Source organism: Sinocyclocheilus grahami, unplaced genomic scaffold (genome assembly GCF_001515645.1).
Source record: "Sinocyclocheilus grahami isolate Dianchi unplaced genomic scaffold, SAMN03320097.WGS_v1.1 scaffold876.1, whole genome shotgun sequence".
In the NCBI taxonomy this organism is placed as follows: Eukaryota; Metazoa; Chordata; class Actinopteri; order Cypriniformes; family Cyprinidae; genus Sinocyclocheilus; species Sinocyclocheilus grahami.
In genome coordinates, this window is record NW_015506055.1 from 470,954 (window position 1) to 493,109 (window position 22,156).

General features: G+C 38.8%; 2 protein-coding genes across 3 annotated transcripts in view; both read right to left on the bottom strand.

The window, feature by feature from the left end:
• madd (MAP-kinase activating death domain) overlaps positions 1-1,946 on the bottom strand; it is a 73,537-nt gene extending 71,591 nt beyond the window's left edge. The window contains exon 1 of the mRNA XM_016248366.1: positions 1,598-1,946. The gene's annotated coding sequence lies outside the window, so the exon portion shown is untranslated. The remainder of the gene's footprint in view (positions 1-1,597) is intronic.
• Positions 1,947-3,406: 1,460 nt separating this feature from the next.
• On the bottom strand, positions 3,407-21,404 carry LOC107563452 (oxysterols receptor LXR-alpha-like). Of its 2 annotated transcripts, XM_016248338.1 has the most exons (11): positions 21,285-21,404; positions 16,164-16,309; positions 13,424-13,506; positions 11,683-11,859; positions 11,129-11,395; positions 10,297-10,490; positions 9,800-9,979; positions 9,481-9,580; positions 9,020-9,133; positions 8,416-8,510; positions 3,407-6,297 (listed from the first exon to the last, which is right to left on the bottom strand). In XM_016248338.1, the coding sequence occupies exons 3-11, from the start codon at positions 13,464-13,466 to the stop codon at positions 6,151-6,153; spliced, it is 1,317 nt and encodes a 438-aa protein (XP_016103824.1). In that variant the 5' UTR covers positions 13,467-13,506; positions 16,164-16,309; positions 21,285-21,404; the 3' UTR covers positions 3,407-6,150. The 2 variants fall into 2 exon arrangements, with proteins under 2 accessions (XP_016103824.1, XP_016103823.1); XM_016248337.1 differs by lacking the exon at positions 3,407-6,297 and having other exon boundaries at positions 8,368-8,510; positions 10,297-10,508.
• Between the last annotated feature and the right edge of the window lie 752 nt (positions 21,405-22,156).

Sequence of the window (22,156 nt, forward strand, 5' to 3'; positions counted from 1 at the left end):
ACAAAGGCCAGGGTTTTCATAAAACACAAGCAGCCTAAATTTACTGTTTTGTACCCTATTTTTTTCTTATGCGTTTATTCTGACAAGAAACTGCTTTACGCAAAGGTCTGGTCATGCCTAGTAATAGGTTTGCAAAATTTGCAATGAGATGTACTATCTGACTGTAATTTCAGGCCCAGTTGTGGTGAAATACAGTGTAAACTGTGAAAGCCAGTGGCGATGCATTACTCAGACTTGTTCATGTGGTAGGAGAGAGGCTGATTGCCAAAAGCCATCCCACCCATTGGCAGCACACATGCTCACAGCACACCCCTCAAGCTACTGCTGTGCTCGAGATAAAATAAGCCTTTTCTGGCAGTGCTATCACACCAGCCAATCAATAATAGAGAGACAAATTATACAGCAATCCCATCGGTAACTAAAACCACCCTCAAAGAGTCTCAGTGCTACTGAATATTTATGGGAATAGTGAAATCTCACATATACAAAAATGTGCTGATAAAGATCTCCATCATTTCTCTCTGAGGATATAGAGCAGAACCACACTCAAGGAGGAGAAATGGTTGTGAAATTGCTTTCTAATCTCTAAAATGAGCTTCACTGCAAATTATGTGTAATTGTGCATCACGTACATTTCAACTAAACTCTGTCAGGGAGGAAAACACAGTGACAGATGAAATCTTTCAGACAGGACATAAACATCAACCAGGATTAAGTGTGGAGAGGAGAGGCCATTTCAATCAATTCAGGACTCAGCATTCCCCAGTGGCCAAATCAGATCAAAGCAACAGACACTTCGGTCTGCCCACTCCACGCTTGCGCACGCACAGATCACAGTGCCATTCACGCACTTTGCAAACAGTGAGAGGAAACAGGCTGAACTGACAAAGGCAAAGAGAGTCTCACATTTCCCCCAAGAGAGAAACAACACCACCCAAGTCATCATATGCACGGCCTGATGTCTAGTTCAGAGAGATGTTGCTGCATGATAAAGCCAAGCTTTTCCTGTGTCACATCATCATCATCATCTTCTTCATCACCTTGACAACATGATGACATGACTACAGCCCTACATCCCTCTGGAAAGAACACCGGTGTCCTTATGACCTCTGGAGAACAAACAGAAGGGCACTTACAAGAATCAAATTAAGAGGCTCATCTGATCATTTTCTTTGGAAAATGGTGTGTTGTTATACTGCTGTTTATATCATTCATCCCTATCAAATGCACTGAGTCTAAGGACATCAATTAATGATGAGAGCTCTGCCTATCGACAGCCTTGTTATTAGGCACTCATGACATTTAAAAGTCTTTGATCATATATTATAAGCAGAGATCCAGCGCAACACGCATTTATACAGTGAAAAATAACGATAAGCAGCTAGCAGCAGCTAACAGGATCAAATAGCAGCACTGAGCTAGCTGTCAAAGCTGCTTATACAACCAGCAGCGTACATTTCCACACCGTTATAACGCAAACACCTTCATCCATCCGTTCACCGCACAACTGCTTCAGAGCAAACCATCATATAAGCACCATATAGCAGTTATAAGGTATAATGCTAGACGCGAGAATGGGAGTAAAAGAGATACTGACCTCCAGGAGCTAAAGCCACAGCTACTCGCTTTAGCCGTCTATCTGTGGCCCTGCTGCGGCGAAACAGCGTCTCAAATCGCGTTCGTCGTTTCAGACGATGGCCAACACATGCTGTGACAGCGGCACGACGCGACGCGACACATCCGTGTTCTGTGGCGGCGGGTCAGTCAGTGATGCAGCGATGATTGTGCCTGCAGATAAGCGCTGCTCGTGCTCCTCTCTCTCCCTCTCTCTGTTTGCTTGCAAGCTGACTGTACAACAGCGACGTCCGAATCGTGAAGGAATTGTTCGTTTGAACCGGTTCTTTTCAGTGAATCAGTTGAACCGGTTCTCAGATTGGTGCGTCTCAAATCGCATTCTTGTGCACTATTGTATGACCTTTTTAAGTAGGCCTATACATAGTGCGATGAGTGCGTTCACACTGAAAGTTCCAAAAAGAAAAAGTGCTCTTTAAATACCCGGATGATGCACTTAAATAACCGGAAAAGGAAGTGTGGAATGTTGCACAGATGGTTTAATTGATGATAAGGCGAAAAGGTTAATAACTTGAGTAGCCGGTATAAATAAAATAAAAAAACTTAAATGATCACTGGGTTCTTTATGACTTTACGCTGAATTATGGCTGCGACAAATGAAATGAGATTACAATAAGTATGTTCATTAATAATAACAAACACACACAACTGACAGATTGCATTTGGTAGAAAATATGTGACCCTGGACCACAAAACCAGTCATAAGGGTCAGTTTTGGAAATTGAGATTTATACATAATCTGAAAGCTGAATAAATGAGCTTTCCATTGATGTATGGTTTGTTACGATATTTGGCTGAAATACAATTATTTGAAAATCTGGAATCTGAGGGTGCAAAAAAAACTAAATATTGAGAAAATCGCCTTTAAAATTGTCCAAATTAAGTTCTTAGCAATGCATATTACTAATCAAATATTAAGTTTTGATATATTTACGGTAGAAAATTTACAAAATATCTTCATGGAATTTGATCTTTTCTTAATATCCTGATGATTTTTGGCATTAAAGAAAAGTCGATCATTTTGACTCATAATGTATTGTTGGCTATTGCTACAAATATACCCGTGCTACTTATGACTAGTTTTGTGCTCCAGGGGTCACATATAATAAAAGAACCGGTTAATTAAAACGAAGCGTTCAAAAGAACCGATTCGGAGAAAAGATTCGGACTTCCCATCACTACTGTACGAGCCGCGCGTGAGTTCCGCATACAGCCGGAGGCTGGACTGTACCATTCACTCATCTAGAGGGGACACGCCTTCACGTTTAGGCTTACAGTCGAACGCGTAAACTGACGGTTTTCTGGCGTTTATTCAACAATTGACTAGTTAGATCGAGGTTAAAATTGAAAACATTCGTCATTTGCTAGAGAGTGGTTCTAATTTTTTTTATGCTTTATTAATTCAATGCCACGAGAGTGGTTCAAATGGTAAGATTGCACAGGCGCAAACTGACGTCCAAAGACGTAGGGGAGTGGTTATTTGCATATTGCTCCAGTAGCCCCTCACTGCAGAACACAAGAGCCAGGGGGCGTGGTTGGATCCTCATCTAGGGGGTGGAGATTGGTAGGTTTAGGGGTGGAAATGGGTGGGTTTAGGGATCAGGGGGCGGAAACGGGTAGGTTTAGGTATATGTAAGGTGGGAGGAGTTGGATCTGGATCCAACCACACCCCCTGGATCTTGTGTTCTGTAGTGAGGACCATCTCTGCTGAGAGATGCCTTCATAACACAAATGCTAATAGACAGATCACTGACACCAATGTCGTAAGCTCAGATTCAGTATTTATTTACAGGGTCAACCCGGACCTATTAAAAAACAGCAGAATAATAAAAAGACAAACAATACGGAGGTTCCCCATTTCAGGTAAATGTATTTCTGTATAAAGAATAGGCTTTGAGTCATCTAGGTTTTTCAGCATTTTTATCAGATAAATATATACTCTCACAGAACAATAAATTTAGTCTACTTTCAATTTATACACATAAAGCAGAACACATCCAAGGACTTTAAGGCGTTAAAACGTAAGGTTGCATTTCCATGACTCTCTGTTGAAGACTAATGTTAATCAGAGCAATGAGGTCCACGGTGCTGAGAGGGTACAAATAAATTAGAACTACAATCAACTTTGCATTACACTCTGCCTCATGTAATAACAATCTGTTAGAAAATCATTTGATCATTTCAGTTAGGAGAAAACAGCTTAGAGCAGCGGGAGTAAACGCTCATTTCCGAGATGACTAGAATTGGTCTATGCCCTCTTCACACTTCATATGTACACAAACAGATGATGAGCAATGACAAATCATCAGGAAGATCGTTGAGGTTTAACAATGCATGTCTTTCAGTGGGTTTTATACCAAGTTTCAGTTTGTGAACTGAGTTTGGCTGCTGAACAGATGAAGGTAAAAGAACTGCATTGTATTCCAATCTTTCTCAAGCCCTTGTGAAAGATTGGAAAAGACTTAGAATAAAATGTGCATGGACAAGTCTAATCAGAAATCCAAAAGATCTTGAGAAAACCAATGTGCATTTAGCAGTTTCACTAGCTGACAGAAAGGTGGTATAAAAACGTACACATCAACATCTGATTTAGCAAAGTCTCAACAATATGCACAGTCAGGGCAAACTGTATTAGTCAACCATAGAAACGATGCTTATTTTTGCAATGTTACAATCTAGAATTGATTCCAAACAAACAAAAGTGGTTTTTAAGATCAGTAAAACCTGAATTGTATGTGGTCACACCGGATATTTGCATTGTTATGGTGCATAAGACGTTACAAAGTGCTCTCATTGGCCTAGTCCCTTTTTTCAGAGATACTGCTGAGATACAGTTAAGTTTCAGACCAAAATATGGTTGTTTCGCATACTCTTGATGTGGATGGGGCAGGTTTTATTCTGTGTGCATTCAAACTATCTGAATATCATCATAACGTACAAGTGAGGTACAACAAAACTGTGTTAAAACAGACTTGACAGATAATTGCAAAATCACACAAAAAGGAATATTAAAGACTTAAATTAAATTATTTAGTACGTGTAAATAAACGTTGACAAAACCATACTCATTGAAGAATGGGTGTATATAGAACTAAATATAACAATGATATTAGAAGAAAAAAAATGATAAAAATCAAGTGACGAAGTACAACAATAATGGCCCAAGTTATTTTCTATGACAATTTCAACCACTGATTTTGGAAGATATATATTTCTGTACTGTCCCGTTTGTGATTTGTATTCAGGGACAAAAATGACACATTGATCAAGACATGGGCATCAAACTGAGATTTAGTTTGTGTATGTATGTTATGGTTTCGAGAATGAATTGTCAAACAACATCAGCCCTCCAAGTAGAACTGATGAGTCAAAAAAAAGAAAAAAAGAAACTACAGCATGTTAAGTTGGAGATTGCAGTAACTACACATGATAAAGTAATGGAAAAAGAATAATCATGGTCTGCATTAAGTTTTCAGAAGGCTTCACACTTGAAGGTTATCTATCGATCCATGTATCTCAGTAGTCGCTGTGAGTTGAGCAGCACACTGATTCGGTTTAATGGCTCCAGTGACTCTTACCGATCCCAGACAACTATATGCTACACTGATAAGCACTTTTAACCACTCCAAAACACTGGGTTGGTGTGCAGAATACATCTGCAGTACGTTCGACCTCATAAAATCAGGCCATTCGGTTTGTCAGTTCTTCTTCTGAATATTCCAACCAGCAGAAAACAGAATTCCTTGTGTACGTTGTGATATGCTGGATCAGTGTAACATGGGCTCTGAATGGCTTGCACTGGTAAAGCACTGATTGATTTCGTCCATAAAAACCTTTGGGTGTTAACAGAAGATTGCATTTGAACATAATTAGAGACTAAATGCATGTCAAACATCATGTAATAAAAATGAGCAAATGAGTCACTTCTAACAGAAGACTGTTACTCATTGCTATGCGCGATCGATGCATGTTAAAAAAAAAATCAGATGGCCGTTTCCAACCAATCAGCCAGAGTGGAATCACAAAAACACTGTAAATAAACTACATTTCTGTAATGAAGAACCTTCAAGACAACCTCTTCTGTTAATTAGAAAGTAGAAACCATTGCCAAAAACTGCTCAAAGCTTTTGGTACTGGAAACATTAGGTAGAAACAACAACAACGACTAAAAAAATCATGACCACACTTGTTTGTGGCTGCTCACTCTAGCAAGTCAGTCTCTGAATCCAAACGCATCCAGATGCCCAAGCTCTAATGACCATGGTCAAATAACCATTATCTGTTCTAAACGGCCCCTGAGCTACTTCTGGCCATACAGTCTATCAATAGCACATTCAAAGGAAGCAGCTCACCGACCACTGGGTGAATATGAGAATGACAAAAGCAGGCTTCTCGTGACAGTGGGAGACATTTCAGCCCTTAAGGACATCCTGACCCTGTGTTTTGTCTGTAGAGGACCCCTGCCCACCCATGTTTCCCTGACACTGGCTCATTCTGTCCTGGAGGCGGAGCGCCGGCTCACTCGTGGACATCCCAAATTTCAGAAAGCAGTGGTGGGAGTTTCTTGTCTTGGAGGCGCAGAGCAAAGACTTGCTCTGAGTGGACGCTGCTCAGTGTGCGTAGGCTGACCAGCTTCATCAGCATTCGGGGAAACATCAGATGATCCTTTGGTGGGGATTAATGAGCAGTAGATGATTAGGAATACATAAGAATAGCATAAAATAAAAATAGCATAGAAATAAAATATAAATATTAGAAAAACGGAGAAAAAAAAACTAAAAAATATAAAAAAATGACAAGCACGACAAAATCAATAAAACTAAAATTAAAACTGAAAATATAAAAATAACAGCTAATTTAAAATATATTAAATGCTGTAATAGTACATAAATAATACTAAAATAAAACTGGTTATAGTCAATTGTTATACATGATTGGTGCAAAGGTAGAATCATCAGTGCCACCAACTGGATGCAAAAGGACACAACAGTCAAAATATTTAATGTCTTTGTTTTATGACAAAACACTAATTTATTTACTATAATCTTACATAGATACACTACCGTTCAAAAGTTTGGGGTCAGTAAGATTTTTTTTTTAAATTATAACATTTATGATGTTATAAAAGATTTCCTTTTAAATATCAAATGAATTTTATTCATTAAAAAAATCTTGAAAAAAAATTATCACGGTTTCCACAAAAATATAAAGCAGCAAAGTTTTTCACAATATTATCGTTTCACTGTATTTTTAATCAAATAAATGCAGTCTTGGCAAGCCTTTGTGACTTCTGTCAAAACATTAAAACAAATCTAACTGACCATAAACTGCATGACTTTAAAATGAACAAACACTATCAAAACACTGATATTCTTTTAGCACTCATTTTTCTTCTTTAAAGGGTTAGTTCACCCAAAAATTCTGTCATTAATTACTCACCCTCATGTTGTTTCAAACCTGTAAGACCTTCGTTCATCTTCGGAACACAATTTAAGATATTTCTGATGGAATCTGAGAGCTGTCTGACCCTGCATAGACAGCGATGTAATTACCAAGATCAACGTCCAGAAACGTAGCAAGGAGATCGGTAAAATAATCCATGTGACATCAGGGGTTCAACTGTAATATTATGAAGCTACGAGAATACTTTTTGTGCACAAAAGAAAAAAATAATGAATCTCCTCCGTGTCACCCTAGTGCCATTTTGGAGACTATCCACCACACGGAAACGTTTTCTACGTTGTTTGTGCTTTGATCTGAACGGAAACAGCGTATCCATGTGACGGAGCTGACACAGAACAGCAGACGCTGTTTACGTTCAGTGGATATTCTCCAAAATGGCGCTACAGGGTGACGCGGAGGAGACGAATTGTTGAATAAAGTCGGGGGGGGTTTTCGCACAAAAAGTATTCTCGTAGCTTCGTAATATTACGATTGTACCCCTGATGTCACATGGATTATTTTACCAATCTCCTTGCTACATTTCTGGACGTTGATCTTGGTAATTACATTCCTGTCTATGGGAGGGTCAGAGAGCTGTCAGATTCCATCAAAAATATCTTCATTTGTGTTCCGAAGATGAACGAAGGTCTTACGGGTTTAGAACGACATGAGGGTGAGTAATTAATGACAGAATTTTCATTTTTGGGTGAACTAACCCTTTAAGTGTTATGTTTGGCCTCTAAGGTGAATCATACTTACGTTGGGTCGTTTTATTCGGATGTAAGAGTGGAGCGCGTCCACATATGGCTGCTGTAGTCTTTCCACTAACTCGTGATCCTGCACGTTCGGTCGGTCTGACCCCCACCACACACACACACACACGCGCGACAAGAATAGCAAGAGTGATTGACACAAATGCAAAAGAATGATGCTGCATTTAATTTTTTTGTGAGAAAGTGCCTTGGGAATTACTATAGGATGGATCATTAAAAAGCTCTCAAAATAAACCAGTAGCACACCAGATGCCAATCTCAAATTAGAATCTACTAAATCTAATGGGTTATTAAAAATGGCTTCCCCTTTCAAAACATAAAATTGTATTAAACCCCTTATTACACTCAAACAAAGCTTAATTATTAGAAATCCATTATAGCAATCTATGGGAGGGTCAGAGAGCTGTCAGATTCCATCAAAAATATCTTCATTTGTGTTCCGAAGATGAACGAAGGTCTTACGGGTTTAGAACGACATGAGGGTGAGTAATTAATGACAGAATTTTCATTTTTGGGTGAACTAACCCTTTAAGTGTTATGTTTGGCCTCTAAGGTGAATCATACTTACGTTGGGTCGTTTTATTCGGATGTAAGAGTGGAGCGCGTCCACATATGGCTGCTGTAGTCTTTCCACTAACTCGTGATCCTGCACGTTCGGTCGGTCTGACCCCCACCACACACACACACACACGCGCGACAAGAATAGCAAGAGTGATTGACACAAATGCAAAAGAATGATGCTGCATTTAATTTTTTTGTGAGAAAGTGCCTTGGGAATTACTATAGGATGGATCATTAAAAAGCTCTCAAAATAAACCAGTAGCACACCAGATGCCAATCTCAAATTAGAATCTACTAAATCTAATGGGTTATTAAAAATGGCTTCCCCTTTCAAAACATAAAATTGTATTAAACCCCTTATTACACTCAAACAAAGCTTAATTATTAGAAATCCATTATAGCAAACTGAATACAAATATTCTTCTATAGCAGGAGGTTTTGTACTGTTCTAAAACTCACTGTAATCATAATTATTTTGCTGTTTTTTTATTTCTTCTCCCCTGAAAATGGGGTGCATCTGATATTTCTAAACAGGGATAGGGACAAATAAATGCCTGATAAGACTCACCAGAAGACAACCAATATAATATTGGTGCTTGTGTCAAACTGACCTGCTGAGAAAATGTTAATAGCGATGAGCAAAGCGTACTCTGCCTCATCCAGGTGGAGGTCATTCATGCCTTTTGAAAACTCAAAGATGGGGTTGATGAACTCCAACTGCAGCCCTGCAAACGAGCCAGAGAGGACAGAGATCATTTTAGGGCATGAACAACAAAAACAGGTCTCAAATAAAACCACACATAATATTCATAAGGCTTGAACTAGGTGGGGGACTATATTGCCTATATATATATATATATATATATTATTATTTTTTTTTTAATTAACGATAAGAATACATTTCACAATATAGCTATTTTCCTGATTTTATTTATCTTTGTTATTAAAAATAAGAATAACGATGCAAATTAGACATACCTGTAAGCCCTAGCTATGACAAATCATATTCTTCTTTATTGTAAGCATTAGGAATGTTGAAAACAAGAACCCATATAAAAATTTCATCCAGTACCTGCTTTGGCAAAATCTTCCTTATTATAACTGAAGTCTTTGAGAAAAGTGATGCTCTCTATCGCTGGGTTATAACGTCTGGAAGTCTCTAGCAGCATGATCTACAGGAGAAAGTACAGTTTAGCAGGTATGTTAAACAAGCAGTACAGGCTCTACTTAGTTTTTTTTGAGAAACAACATGTCACCAGGTGGCATTTTTTCGTGTTACAAAATAACAGCAGAAACAAGTCTGCCAAACAACAGTGCTCCATCTGCGCACACAAAAACAGCAACAGAAAATGACCGAAAACAATGTGTGTTAAGGGTCAGCCAAATCTAACCTCTATAGTTGAGGTCTTCAGCAGGGCGATCTGGTCCTCTCGGGTGAGCTCCAGGAAGCCAGGCAGCTGTTTAGCAAAGTCTACAATCTCCTGCACAGACATGATGGCCAGCTCAGTGAAATGAGCAAACCGTTGCTGTCGAACCTCTCGGTTAAGTGGGTCCTGACTCAGTGGCCAAGGCTGAAAAACAACAGATCCTGATGTAAACTTTTAGAATCAATGCATCACAGATTCAGAAAGATTCATGGCACAATGCATAACTCGGTAATTGAAGGATTAAATACAAGTCTTTCTGAGCAAACGCGCAACACAAAGGGCAACTGTAGTTGAATAAACGTATTAAATGCTTTACAAAGCAGAGCTACAATAGTAATAGGCCTTTTAGTCCGACTTCACAAAAACCAGACTAGTATGATTTCAGTCAGACAAATCAACAAATTACTGTTTTTGTCTGCTTTAAATCAAATTTGTAAGGCGGCTCACTTAAATGCACTTACAGTGACTTTGGGCCGGTCGAGAAAAGAGCGTTTGTTGCACTGTTTCTGCATGGCCACCAGTTTTTCGATCATCTCCTGCTGTTCAGGAGCCAGAGGGGGCATCTCAGGAACAGGGCTGGGTGCTGCCACTGCAGAGGTACTCTCTTCCTGTTTTTTCATCTTTTTTAGTCGGATCTGCTCTTCTGACAGCACACCTATAAGAGACGATAAAGCTGCTAATAGTTTGATAAGCTAAACAAGCACTACATGATCACAATGTCATATGAACATATCAGAACACGTAAGATAAAAGATTGGATGGCAGCTGTATGGACTGCTTGTGACGTTAATGTTTAATGAAGAACGCCAGACATAGGTGAAAAAGAAAATCACACTGCTGTCCCAAAGTTTTTCATAAAATTAATATTTTGATTCAGTAAGGATGCATAAAGTCACAAAATGTTCTATTTCAAATAAATGCTGTTGTTTTGAACTTTTCATTCATGAAAGAATCCTGAAAAAAAGTATAATGGTTTCTACGAAAATATTTAGCAGCACAACTGTTTTCAACATTGACGATAATTAGAAATGTTTTCTGAGCGCCAAATCAGCATATAAGAAGAGATCATGTGACACTGAAGACTGGCGTAAAGGCTGCTGAAAATTCAGCTTTGCCATCACAGGAATAAACTACATTTTAAAATGTTTTAAATAGAAAGCAGTTATTTTATTTTGTAATATTTTACAATATTACTGTTCATTATATTTCCGATCAAATAAAAGCAGCCTTGGTGAGCATAAGAAACTTCTTTCAAAAACAGCCTAGTGTTGATGTTCAAGTAGTGTCACTCACATTGCTCCAGCATGCCTGCCTCCCTGCACTTGCGCAGACGGCACTGCTGACACTTGCGGCGCATGTACATGTCCATCTCGCAGCGGCCCAAATTTTTGCAGCTGTATTGTGCTCCTTTGATGACGCTGCGTCTGAAGAAACCTTTACAGCCCTCACAGCTCAGCACATTGTAATGAAAGCCAGATGCTTTGTCTCCACATACGCTACACACCTCATTCCCCAACATCTTGGGAGCAGGGCCTTTCTTTCTCTTGACTGGCTGACCCTCTGCACAAACACACAGGACAGAAATACTTCCAAATCCAAAGCTTCATATACAAATAAATCATGAGTTAATACCCGACAACCTTATGAATGAGTGCATTTGTGTTCACTTAACCAGTTAGGCCAGTTCATCCACACATATTCACATAGTCAAACTGACACGCATGTTCATACATGCGTAAAAGTCACGTGTCACATGTTATGTAATAGGTAAAGTTCAATTCTGCATTATCTGAATCCTTTTGCACTATAAGCAAGTTCAGAAGTATCCTCCAGTCATTCAGTCTCACCTCGTGCAGGTGTGTCCTCTGTGGGGTACATCTTGATGTCGCTGGGCTCCATGAGCAGCGTGTCGTTCAGCTCATTGTGTGAGGTGCCGTATGAGGCCGTCTGACTTAGAGTCTCCTGTTTCACTTCTGCTGTCGCTGCTGAAGGGCCCTCTTCGCTGGCACAGCACAGAGAGTCCCCTGTACACACATACCAACAACACATAGTTATATTACAGCTGGGTCGGATTACTAACAAGGCATTCAAAACAACCAACTAGTCATTTAGAAAGGACCACTAGATTTTTTTTGTAGATACTTTTAAATATAGTGTTGCATACATGTGCCATGGGTCATGTCCCATGTTGTGCTTTGCATGTTTATTATTTTATACAGAGAATCCTTAGGACTCGTCATTGACACAAGGTACCAAATATCTTGAAAACCTTGAATAGACGTTTTGCTACATCTCTGGTTCTAATGGATGATTATTACAAATCACACAACCAACAACAACATGCATAAATATAACACATGGCCCATATTTTTATTTATGAATTTGTACATTTATTTTTTTTACAAACATCAAAACACCCTAAAAATGGTTTATAATTTTTTTAACCACATCTTTATATAAAACAAACCTTTACACAAATGGTAGCTTTATTAATCATGCTAAATTTATACTTTAATTTAACTATATAAATCCAACTGTAAACTCCCAGTTTGGACACCAAAATGAAAATTTTGTCATTATCTCACCCTTATGTCATTCTATATCTGTACGTCTTTTCTGAAGAATATTGGTAACCAAATTGTTTTGTTACCATTGGGTTCCTTTGTATTCAAAATAATAAATAAATACTTATTTTAGTTTCACAGAATAAACAAAGTCATACAGGTTTGGAACAACCTGAGGGTGAGAAAATTATAGAACTGACCAAACTACCCCTTTAAGCAACACTAATATTCTATCTAATAATTTCTATCAGTTTTGATATTTTGTTATTTATGCAATAAATTGAAACATTATCTCTCAATAATTAATAACACTTTTCCGACTGTAATTACTTTTAAATAACTGGTGTCAAGGTGATTCTAGTTGGTATTTGAAATCAGTTCCTCAAGTTCACAAAACCTTTCATTAAAGGGGTCATATGATGCGATTTCAAGTTTTCCTTTCTCTTTGGAGAGTTACAAGCTCTTGGTGCATAAAGAAGATCTGTAAAGTTGCAAATCCAAAGAGTTATTGTTTATAAAAGTTAAGAGTCAACCACGCCTACCTAAAACGGCTCGTTCTAACACGCCCCCACATGTCTATGTCACTATGTGGAAATATTAGCATAATGCCACACAAATGTGCACGCAAAGAAAGAAGGCGTGGTTTCAGGAACAGCAGTAGTGTTGATGCAGCCATGTCAGGGAGACGCTGTGTTTCAGTGCGAAAGCAAAAGCACTTTATTTAATGTACAGTATGTTTTTTGAACATTAAAGCATGTCAACATATTCTGTTACACCAAATACACAAAATAATGATCTATAAAATAGCATCATATGACCCCTTTAAATATGTTGTAAAATAAATGTTATTTTTCATAGGAATAAAAAGCCACTTGGTTTGATATTTTATTATCAAATGCAATGACATTCATATAATTATACGTGTGACTAAAGTGATCAAATGTGTTCTGGCAACTTCTGATTTTTATCCAGTCTCTGTATTTGAACATTTCACATTCTAGTACAAGAAAAATTAGAGTCTTACCATGACTAACATCAGTGATATCAGTCGTAGAAAGGGTGGACATCTTCCACACAGCCACTTGTCATAACGAACCAAGACTGCACCTGCAGAGAACAATAAAAGTCAAAGCTGAAGTCTTAAAAGACTGCCTGATTCAGTTTATAATGTTAAGTCACCAAAACCGCCTCAAACTGATACCATCTTTAAATGTATAAATTTCAATATTGAATCAAAACCATCTACAAAGTAGAACAGCAAGCAGCACAGCGTGTTCAGAACGCAATGACACACCTGACACGTACAAAGTCAGCACACGTAATATTGGCAGCAGTGGTCTGCCACTCTCACTGCCTGAACGCATGCAATGCTGATCTTCACTGATGACTGCCAGTACAGTTCCTTAAGTAGTCACACTTCTGTATGCAAAGCTCACAAAAACTACACAGTCACCCTTTCACATCATGGAAATTTTTCTTAAGCTAAACTGTGCACAGCAAAAAAAAAAATACAATTGAGAAATATTCATCAAAGTGAATGTATGTTTTTGCCAACTAAGCATGCTGTACGAACTACCTACTTGAGAATAGGAATTGAAAGTGCAAAAAAAAATTGGTCAAGACTGGTCATTTATGGGTGTTGCTTTGAGAGTTTTAAGAACGTTTTAAAAACAGAGAGGGATATCTGATTTGGGGACGGTATTTTGGAAAAAGGCTCAATCACACTAACCGTGGTGTGACAAAAGTCAATGGGCAAAATCATTTGGTAATGTCATGTCATTTTCCTAATAGACTTCCAATGGTTGTTAAATTCCACAAAGTGAATTTCACATTAGTTCAAGTTTTTTGACATGTAAAATCACAGCTCTGACCAAACAGCAAGTTACTTTGACTGCCAGTGACCTCTGTGTGGCCAGTCCACAACCACAGGTCCTGCCTTCTTTGCCTGGGAAATTTTGCCATGCAAGGGTAAATGTGACCACGCCTTAAAAATACAGCAAAATATGCTGTTTCAATTCTACAATTTAACCTTATCAGCAATAAGCAAAAAAAACATGACTCACAAAAATAAAATACTACTTTAGAAAACCAAAAAAAACAACAACAAAAAAAAGACTTCTAAGGGTAACTTCTTTTAATATCAATGTCCTTAACTGACAGGCCAAATGTATTCCAGCTCCTCCTAAAAAAATTATATTGATGAAGATATGAAGAAATTCACTAGTATTCACTACTTACTTTAAAATGCACAGTAAACTTTTTTCAGACCAAACACAAACACATTTTTATTAAATACCCAACTATTCATTAAAATAACTGTACTTATTTTCTAATTCAAACAGAATACCTAACTTCAGTTAAAGCATAACAATTTAGTTTAGTTTTTAACTATTTAGTTAGTTTCTAATTCTTTTCTTTCTTTAAAGAGTAGTAAAAGTTATATAGATTTATACTATTGGTCATAACATAAAAAAATATTATCAGCTTAATTGCTGCATGCCAGAATTTCAATATCTGCATATCTTAATGCTGATATATCAAAAAGATCAATTACAAAATATGAATTAGGCTGTTACACAGCAGGTTTACACACCCTAACATCTGAAAGATAAGCATCTAACTATGGACATAGAACGTGGATCAAACTGAACAAAAAAGTTAAATCATTTCTGCATACAATAAAAACACCTAAAATGCATTGCTATTTACAGAACAGGTGCCCAGATCTGTTCCTGAAGGGCCACTGTCCCGCAGAGTTTAACTCCAACCCTAATTAAACACACCTGAACCAGCTAATCAAGGTCTTCAGACTAACTAGTAGAAACTTCCAGGCAAGTGTGTTGGAGCTGAACTCGGTAGGACGTTGGCCCTCCAGGAACAGGATTGGACACCCCTGATATAGAGTGAGTTGAAGCAGCAGAATAAGGCCCCGTCCACACAGAGAAGCATTTAGCTGTATACGCATACATTTTGTATCGTATAGGCATTTCGTCCACACGGATCCAGCGTTTTGGGAGAGTGAAATCCATATATTTTTTTGAAACTAGGTCCCAGAGTGGATCAATCTGAAAACGCCGCCCTTGCGTTTTCGTGTGGACAGCGAATCCGTATATTTTCTGAAACGATGACGTCACCATCCCATGTCTCGCCCCTAGTCAGACACGATACACTCTCAAAAATAAAGGTGCTTCATGATGCCATAGAAGAACCTTTTTGTCTAAATGGTTCCATAAAGAACCTTTAACATCTGAAGAACCTTTCTGTTTGACAAAAGGTTCTTTGTGGCAAAAGAAGGTTCTTCAGATTACAAAAAGGTAAGAAAGAGATGGTTCTTTAAAGAACCTTTGACTGAATGGTTCTTTGTGGAACCAAAAATGGTTCTTCTATGGCATCGCTTGAAGAACCTTTTGAAGCACCTTTATTTTTAAGAGTGTACGTCACGTAACAGCAACAAAAACATTGAACGATTGTCTTTTTATTAACTAACATTAACACAGATTAATAAATGTATTGTTCCATGTTCGTTTATATACCGCGCGCAAGGTTTATGCGCATAGTCCAAGTCTTCTTCTCCGTTTTTAGTGTATCTCTGTGGCAGAATTACAGCGCCACATGCTGGTCTGGCATGTACACTACATAGTTTTGTGGTTTCGTGTGGATGCAGATATTTCTTGAGACGAGGGGAAAAAAAGGATTGGATAGGGAAAGCTCTGGCTTCGTGTGGACGTAGCCTGTCAGTTATTGTGAGTGAGAGCTCCACTTACCCCTAGCGTGACGATTTGTTAGTGTCTGCCCATGTTGTTCTCTGCGTCACTAGCTGCACATCATGTTTATCCTCTCCAATAGTCTGGATGCCATCGGAGGAAAACTTCTCTCCTATAATAGACTCTTCTGTGTTGCGGCTTTCTGACTGACAGCAAAACAAAGAGAGAAAAAACAAGAATCTGACTTCTGTTTGGAGGTTGTACAGCTCCAACGCTGAGGTGTTCCAAAGGACTTTATAAAAACAAGAAAGCAATTGAGAAAACAAGCAACTGGGAAGAATGACAGAAGAGAAGGTGGGTGAGTGAGTAAGAGAGGGAGAGGAGAAAAAAGGAGGGAGAAAAAAAGAAGGCACATGAGAGGTTACTAGCAGTCATTCACATGGCTGTGAAATCCCTACAGAGGACTGAGCTCTTGTAAGTGTCTCCCCCAAAGCACATCTTTTACACATCTTTGAATTTAGAAAGATATGGAGTCATTGAAAAGATGCACAAAAAACATCTCCGTGGAAACACTTTTTATGATAAAAAAAAATAGGCACCACTCAAATGATGACATCCTGTAAAACCTGGATATTATTAATGCATTTACTGAATTAAAAATAAGCAGTAATGGGAGTACCACACTAGACATCATAAAAAGTTTGTGCTTTAACAGTCAGAATAATGTCAACCAGGAGACAACCCTGACATGCCTCATCCCACGGTTACAACCATGCCAGAAACTGCTCAAAGTCCAGGTTATGTCTCCAGCAGTACATAAAACAAATAAAATTGAAATAGCAACTATAAAACCACAAAAAGTCAGAAACTCTTAGCAGCCCCAGATAATAAACAATAAGAAACAGCCATTTCTAATATACAAGCTGTAAAGTAAAATATACTTTGCAGGATTCTAAAGAAACAGATTCTGTTCATAAATAGCATGACAATCAGCTCACATTATATCAGCTGTAAGAAATGACAATGGTTCAGTTGTAAAAAGGTCTGAATTCCCCTTTGTTCAAGGGTTCAATGAATTGTATAGATCCTATTTGAATTAAACACTCATTAAAATCACATTGAACGTGACCTGAAGTAAACCAATGGAAGGCTTCTTTCAGTGTCCAATGTTCTGCACTTATCAGTGGGCTGTTACCTTTGTCCTGTAAACCAGTATGCTCTACATCTGCCAGATCAAGAGTCAGCACATCTGCTGGCAGATATGATAGCCGGAAAGTGACAATGGACAATTAAAACAAGAATATACTTAATTTCAGAAGAAACAGCCTAGTTAATTCACTTGTGTTCATTTGCAATTAGCAAAGTGCTGCCTGAATGATTCAAACCCAGAAATAGGTTAAAGTTAAGACTCAGCTTGTTTTAGGAAGTGGTGTTTTCCAATTCTGTACAGTGAGTTGAAGCAGCAGAGAATTTAGCTTCCTCTAAATTTGTCATGAGAATTAAGAGGAAGAAATCCTTACTATACATAGGATGCAAATTAATAATGCAAGGCGACAACATACGATTTAGTCTAAAAGTACTGTTGGCTTACACCCTCAACATGGAACTACTTCTGCTGTTTGTAGGTACAAAAAAGCACAGCGACATATAGAGCAGATGCATGAGCTGGTTTCCACCCTGAAACAGACTATGTCTATAACCAAACTAAAAAGAGGTCTTTTACAGAAAATGGCCAGAAAATTCACCCACCATTTCATGAACAGTATAAAATGGTGAGATAAGGCCCCGTCCACACAGAGAATTTAGCTTCCTCTAAATTTATCATGAGAATTAAGAGGAAGAAATCCTTACTATACATAGGACGCAAATTAATAATGCAAGGCGACAACATACGATTTAGTCTAAAAGTACTGTTGGCTTACACCCTCAACATGGAACTACTTCTGCTGTTTGTAGGTACAAAAAAGCACAGCGACATATAGAGCAGATGCATGAGCTGGTTTCCACCCTGAAACAGACTATGTCTATAACCAAACTAAAAAGAGGTCTTTTACAGAAAATGGCCAGAAAATTCACCCACCATTTCATGAACAGTATAAAATGGTGAGTGAGAGTTAAATTATATATGAATATATGAACAGGGTGTCACACTTGTGGTATCGTCTTTTAAGGCATGACTTTCTCCACGACTGTAAATAAACAACTTGTCAGACACAAATAACAGAGCTAAAAACTGCTCTTTCACAAACATTCAGACGGCAATGACTGCACACACCAACTCCTGCATTAAAATAACTATTCCTCACAAAGAGGTCTTGAATAAATAATGTCTCATAGTTGAAAATAGGGCTGTGCAATTAATTGCATGCGATTGTCATGCGCATCTCGTCAGTAAAGCCGGTTCTGTGATTAGTAGTAAATCTCCATCACCTGCTTTCAGATGGAGCGGCATTCACTCCACAGAGCCGTAGTTCACTGACAATTAGGCAATATCGTGTTCATTATCGCAGGCGATTCTATCTTAGGTTCTAAGGTTAGAGTGAGCAGAGGCAGGTGGGCTTGAGAACGGCGCGGCCGGCGATTTCGACGAAGGAGCATCCGGAAGGACATGTGACGACTCCGGGCTGGACTCCGCTTCATCCACGGTGAAAGCCGATCCGGCGATCCACAGTGCAAAGTTGTAGTATTTCCTCAGCAACCAGCACGGATCAGCTCCAGGCATGATGAAGCCGATATCGTCCTCTTTTGGAAGGCCAAACAAAGTAGTTTCGCTTTCACACCGAAGCACACAGCATCTTTACGACATGGCGGCGGCAACAACAATACTACAGCAAGAATAAAAGTTACGCCTTCTTTTTTGCGTGAACATTTGGGCGGCGTTATGCAAATCTTCCCACATCCTGACGTAGACATGTGGGGGCATGTTAGAACGAGCCGTTTTAGGTAGGCGTGGCTGACTCTTAACTTTTATAAAGAATCTCTCTTTGGATTTGAGACTTTAGTCTTTGCAACTTTACAGATCTTCTTTATGCACCAAGAACTTGTAACACTCCAAAGAGAAAGGAAAAAATGAAATCGCATCATATGACCCCTTTAAAGGTATAGGGTACAGTATATTAGGTTGTGTGTAATCATAGACGTGCTGATAAAATTGAGATAATGGCAGATCTTTTCCTCTGCATTGTGATGTACATCTAAATGTAAAGGATTATCGGGGGGGAAAATGAAAGGCGGAGAATTGGCCCTATCCAAAAGTTGCTGGCTGGATTTTGAGATGCAAACATTGCACTAAAAAATGGAAATATGAGGTGTCTGCAGAACAAAAGTGGGCCTTTCTAAATTTCTGGGTGTTTTCAAACAGGTGGGTGTTAATGAATCATGCAATGAAAATGATGCCCCTCCACCCCTCCCCTAAACACAACCATCACTGTGATGTGAGCAAACTGAGAAGCTGCTCACTACAGAGCCGATGAGTTAAGTTCGACATCCAGCTACCCCTCGGCCCAACCACATCCTACCCCACCCTAATCCTAACCCTAACCTTACCCTACTACGTCAAGCTCAACCCATTACATCCAGAGAGGGAGAGCTGGATGTCATTTGGCTCTGCAGTGAGCAAATCAGGTAACACCAAACACCCCTCCATTATGGCCCCACCCACCGGTCTGGTAACTCCCATTACTGTCCTGCAGAGACCAATGGAGGCAGTTGAACACAAGCTTGCAAGGATGGATTTAAACAGACTAAATGATTGGATAAGTCTGGCATAGGTCATAGTTCTGGCATACTTCATACACTGTTTTTACATTATTTCGAAAAATCATACATCAATGTAATTAGTGTCACCAGCCAACGCACAGGCTGAAACCCAGCCTGGAATAACATATGCAGCGAAGCGACTGGAACTCCTCTCAAAGCGTTCTGCAATCTCATCGCCACTCCATGTTTTCCATTTCAGTTCAATTCAATTAAGCTTTATTAGCATGACAGTGTAACACAATGTTGCCAAAGCATTAACATATATATAAATAATAAATAGAAAGAAACAATTAAAAAAAAACATAGATAATAAATAAAATCTATCTAAATAGATGAAAAGAAACAGTGAGTCAGTTTAGATTGAACTGTGTTTAACACCTAACATTGTGAATGGCTAACACAAGCTTTGCAGCTAGTGCAGCTGTGTTGTCATCTCGAAGTATGAAGGGTAATATTCTCAGTATCATTTCAAATCTGGGGAGAAATGTTTCCCTCACATTGTGATATTTAGGACAAATCAGCAGAAAGTGTTTCTCCTCCTCTATTTGCTGTAGATCACGGTGTCTACAGATCCTCTGCTCTCGCTCTGTCCATGTGTGTCTATGTCTTCCTCCCTGTGTTTCTAAATCATGGTTACTTAATCTGTATTTGGAGAGGATTAGTCTTTCTTTAAATAGTTTAATTCTTCTTCTTGATATCATTTCCCGCTCCCTGCTCGGATAGCTGCTGGAAACACCGACGCTCTTCTGCTCGTCGCAACTAGGTTTCAATTCTCGAGTGAAAACAGATCTATTAAAAACAGTGACACTGCTTTCATCCCAATAACTATCAGCAGATTTGTTAGGTTACTCGATCTGTCAAATTAGAGGACCGGAACGGTTGTATGAACAGCTCACTATAACTCTGTAACTACTCGATCACACGCATTTCTGTGAAGGACTCCCGAGTAAATTAGCCTGCTTTAGTCTGCACTTCACCCCAAATACTGTAACTCTAGGATTAGCCGCTAATAAACTCGGGACATGATCAACAAGGCAGATTACGACTCATAAAACTGTACTGAAAAGTAGTGTTAGTGGTGTTCAGTTAGCCAAAACACCCTGTTAGCCTGGGTTCCTTACAACAACACTCTGTTGTAACAAAATAAACAAAAAACAACCCCTGCAACTAAGTTACCATTTAAACACTGAGAGATTAAATCGGACAACTTTACGTTAAGTGAGTTCGACAGATGTTGTTTGATCCAGGGTGTTTACAAGTGTTATATTAAGCACCTAGCACTGACAGACATGTCTCCCATCATGACAGCTAAGTTACATGAGCTAACTATACACCTTATTACACAGACCCCGCTACTGGGTAAACAACGCTCTCGTGCCATCACCTGATCAAATGAAAATAACGCTCATTTTCTAGAGATACCTCGCTTTGCTGAAGATGACAAGATCTTTAGTCCAGCTCGGTGAGCTTTACACTGGCGATGTGAAGAGAGGAACGCCTAGGTAGGCCGCGGAGAGAGAGCGCTCTAAGATGGCTACATACAATCACAGGACTGTCACTGTCTTCTGCCTTCAAAATAAAAGTGCCTTAGTGATGCATTTGAATGATATATTTGACGGGATAATCACTATAAATATGTCTAATAACCAAGGGTGTAACTTTGGTTTGAGAAGTGGGGGTGGGGGACACAAAATGGGGGGAAATGTTTTCGATTTGAATCCCATTTCCTGCAGGTACATACATTTAGGGACTATGGTGATACAAAATCCAGGAAATAATTAAGTTGATTAATGCTCAATTCTGCCACAAAGAATAGTAGGCTACTAAACTATGCATAAGAAAAATATGTCTTACTTTCTTTATTGTTTAATGGGGGCCGATCGCCAAGACTTGAGAGAATCATTTTATAAAGTCGAAAATGTTCACCATTAATGTTTAAATAATGTGAGACTCAATTTCCACTGTTAAACAAACTTTTATTTCAAACTAACCGCTGTAACGTTACCTGAAAATATAAAATAAATCACTTGTTGCACTGGACAGAACGTGCTACATCAGTGGTTCCCAGACTGTCTAGAGTGGAGTACCCCTGAGGCATTTCTGCGTACCCCTCTCAGGCGGCCGTACACGGTGCGATTCTGAAGGTCGGCAGGTCGTGAGCTCTGGCACATGTCACGATTGAGTTTATGCGAAACTCGTACAGAGGCAGTCACACACCACACGAATTTACTACGATTTGACTAAGCATTACGATTCATAAAAATATGGATTCGGAGGAAGAAATAGTTTTCTTT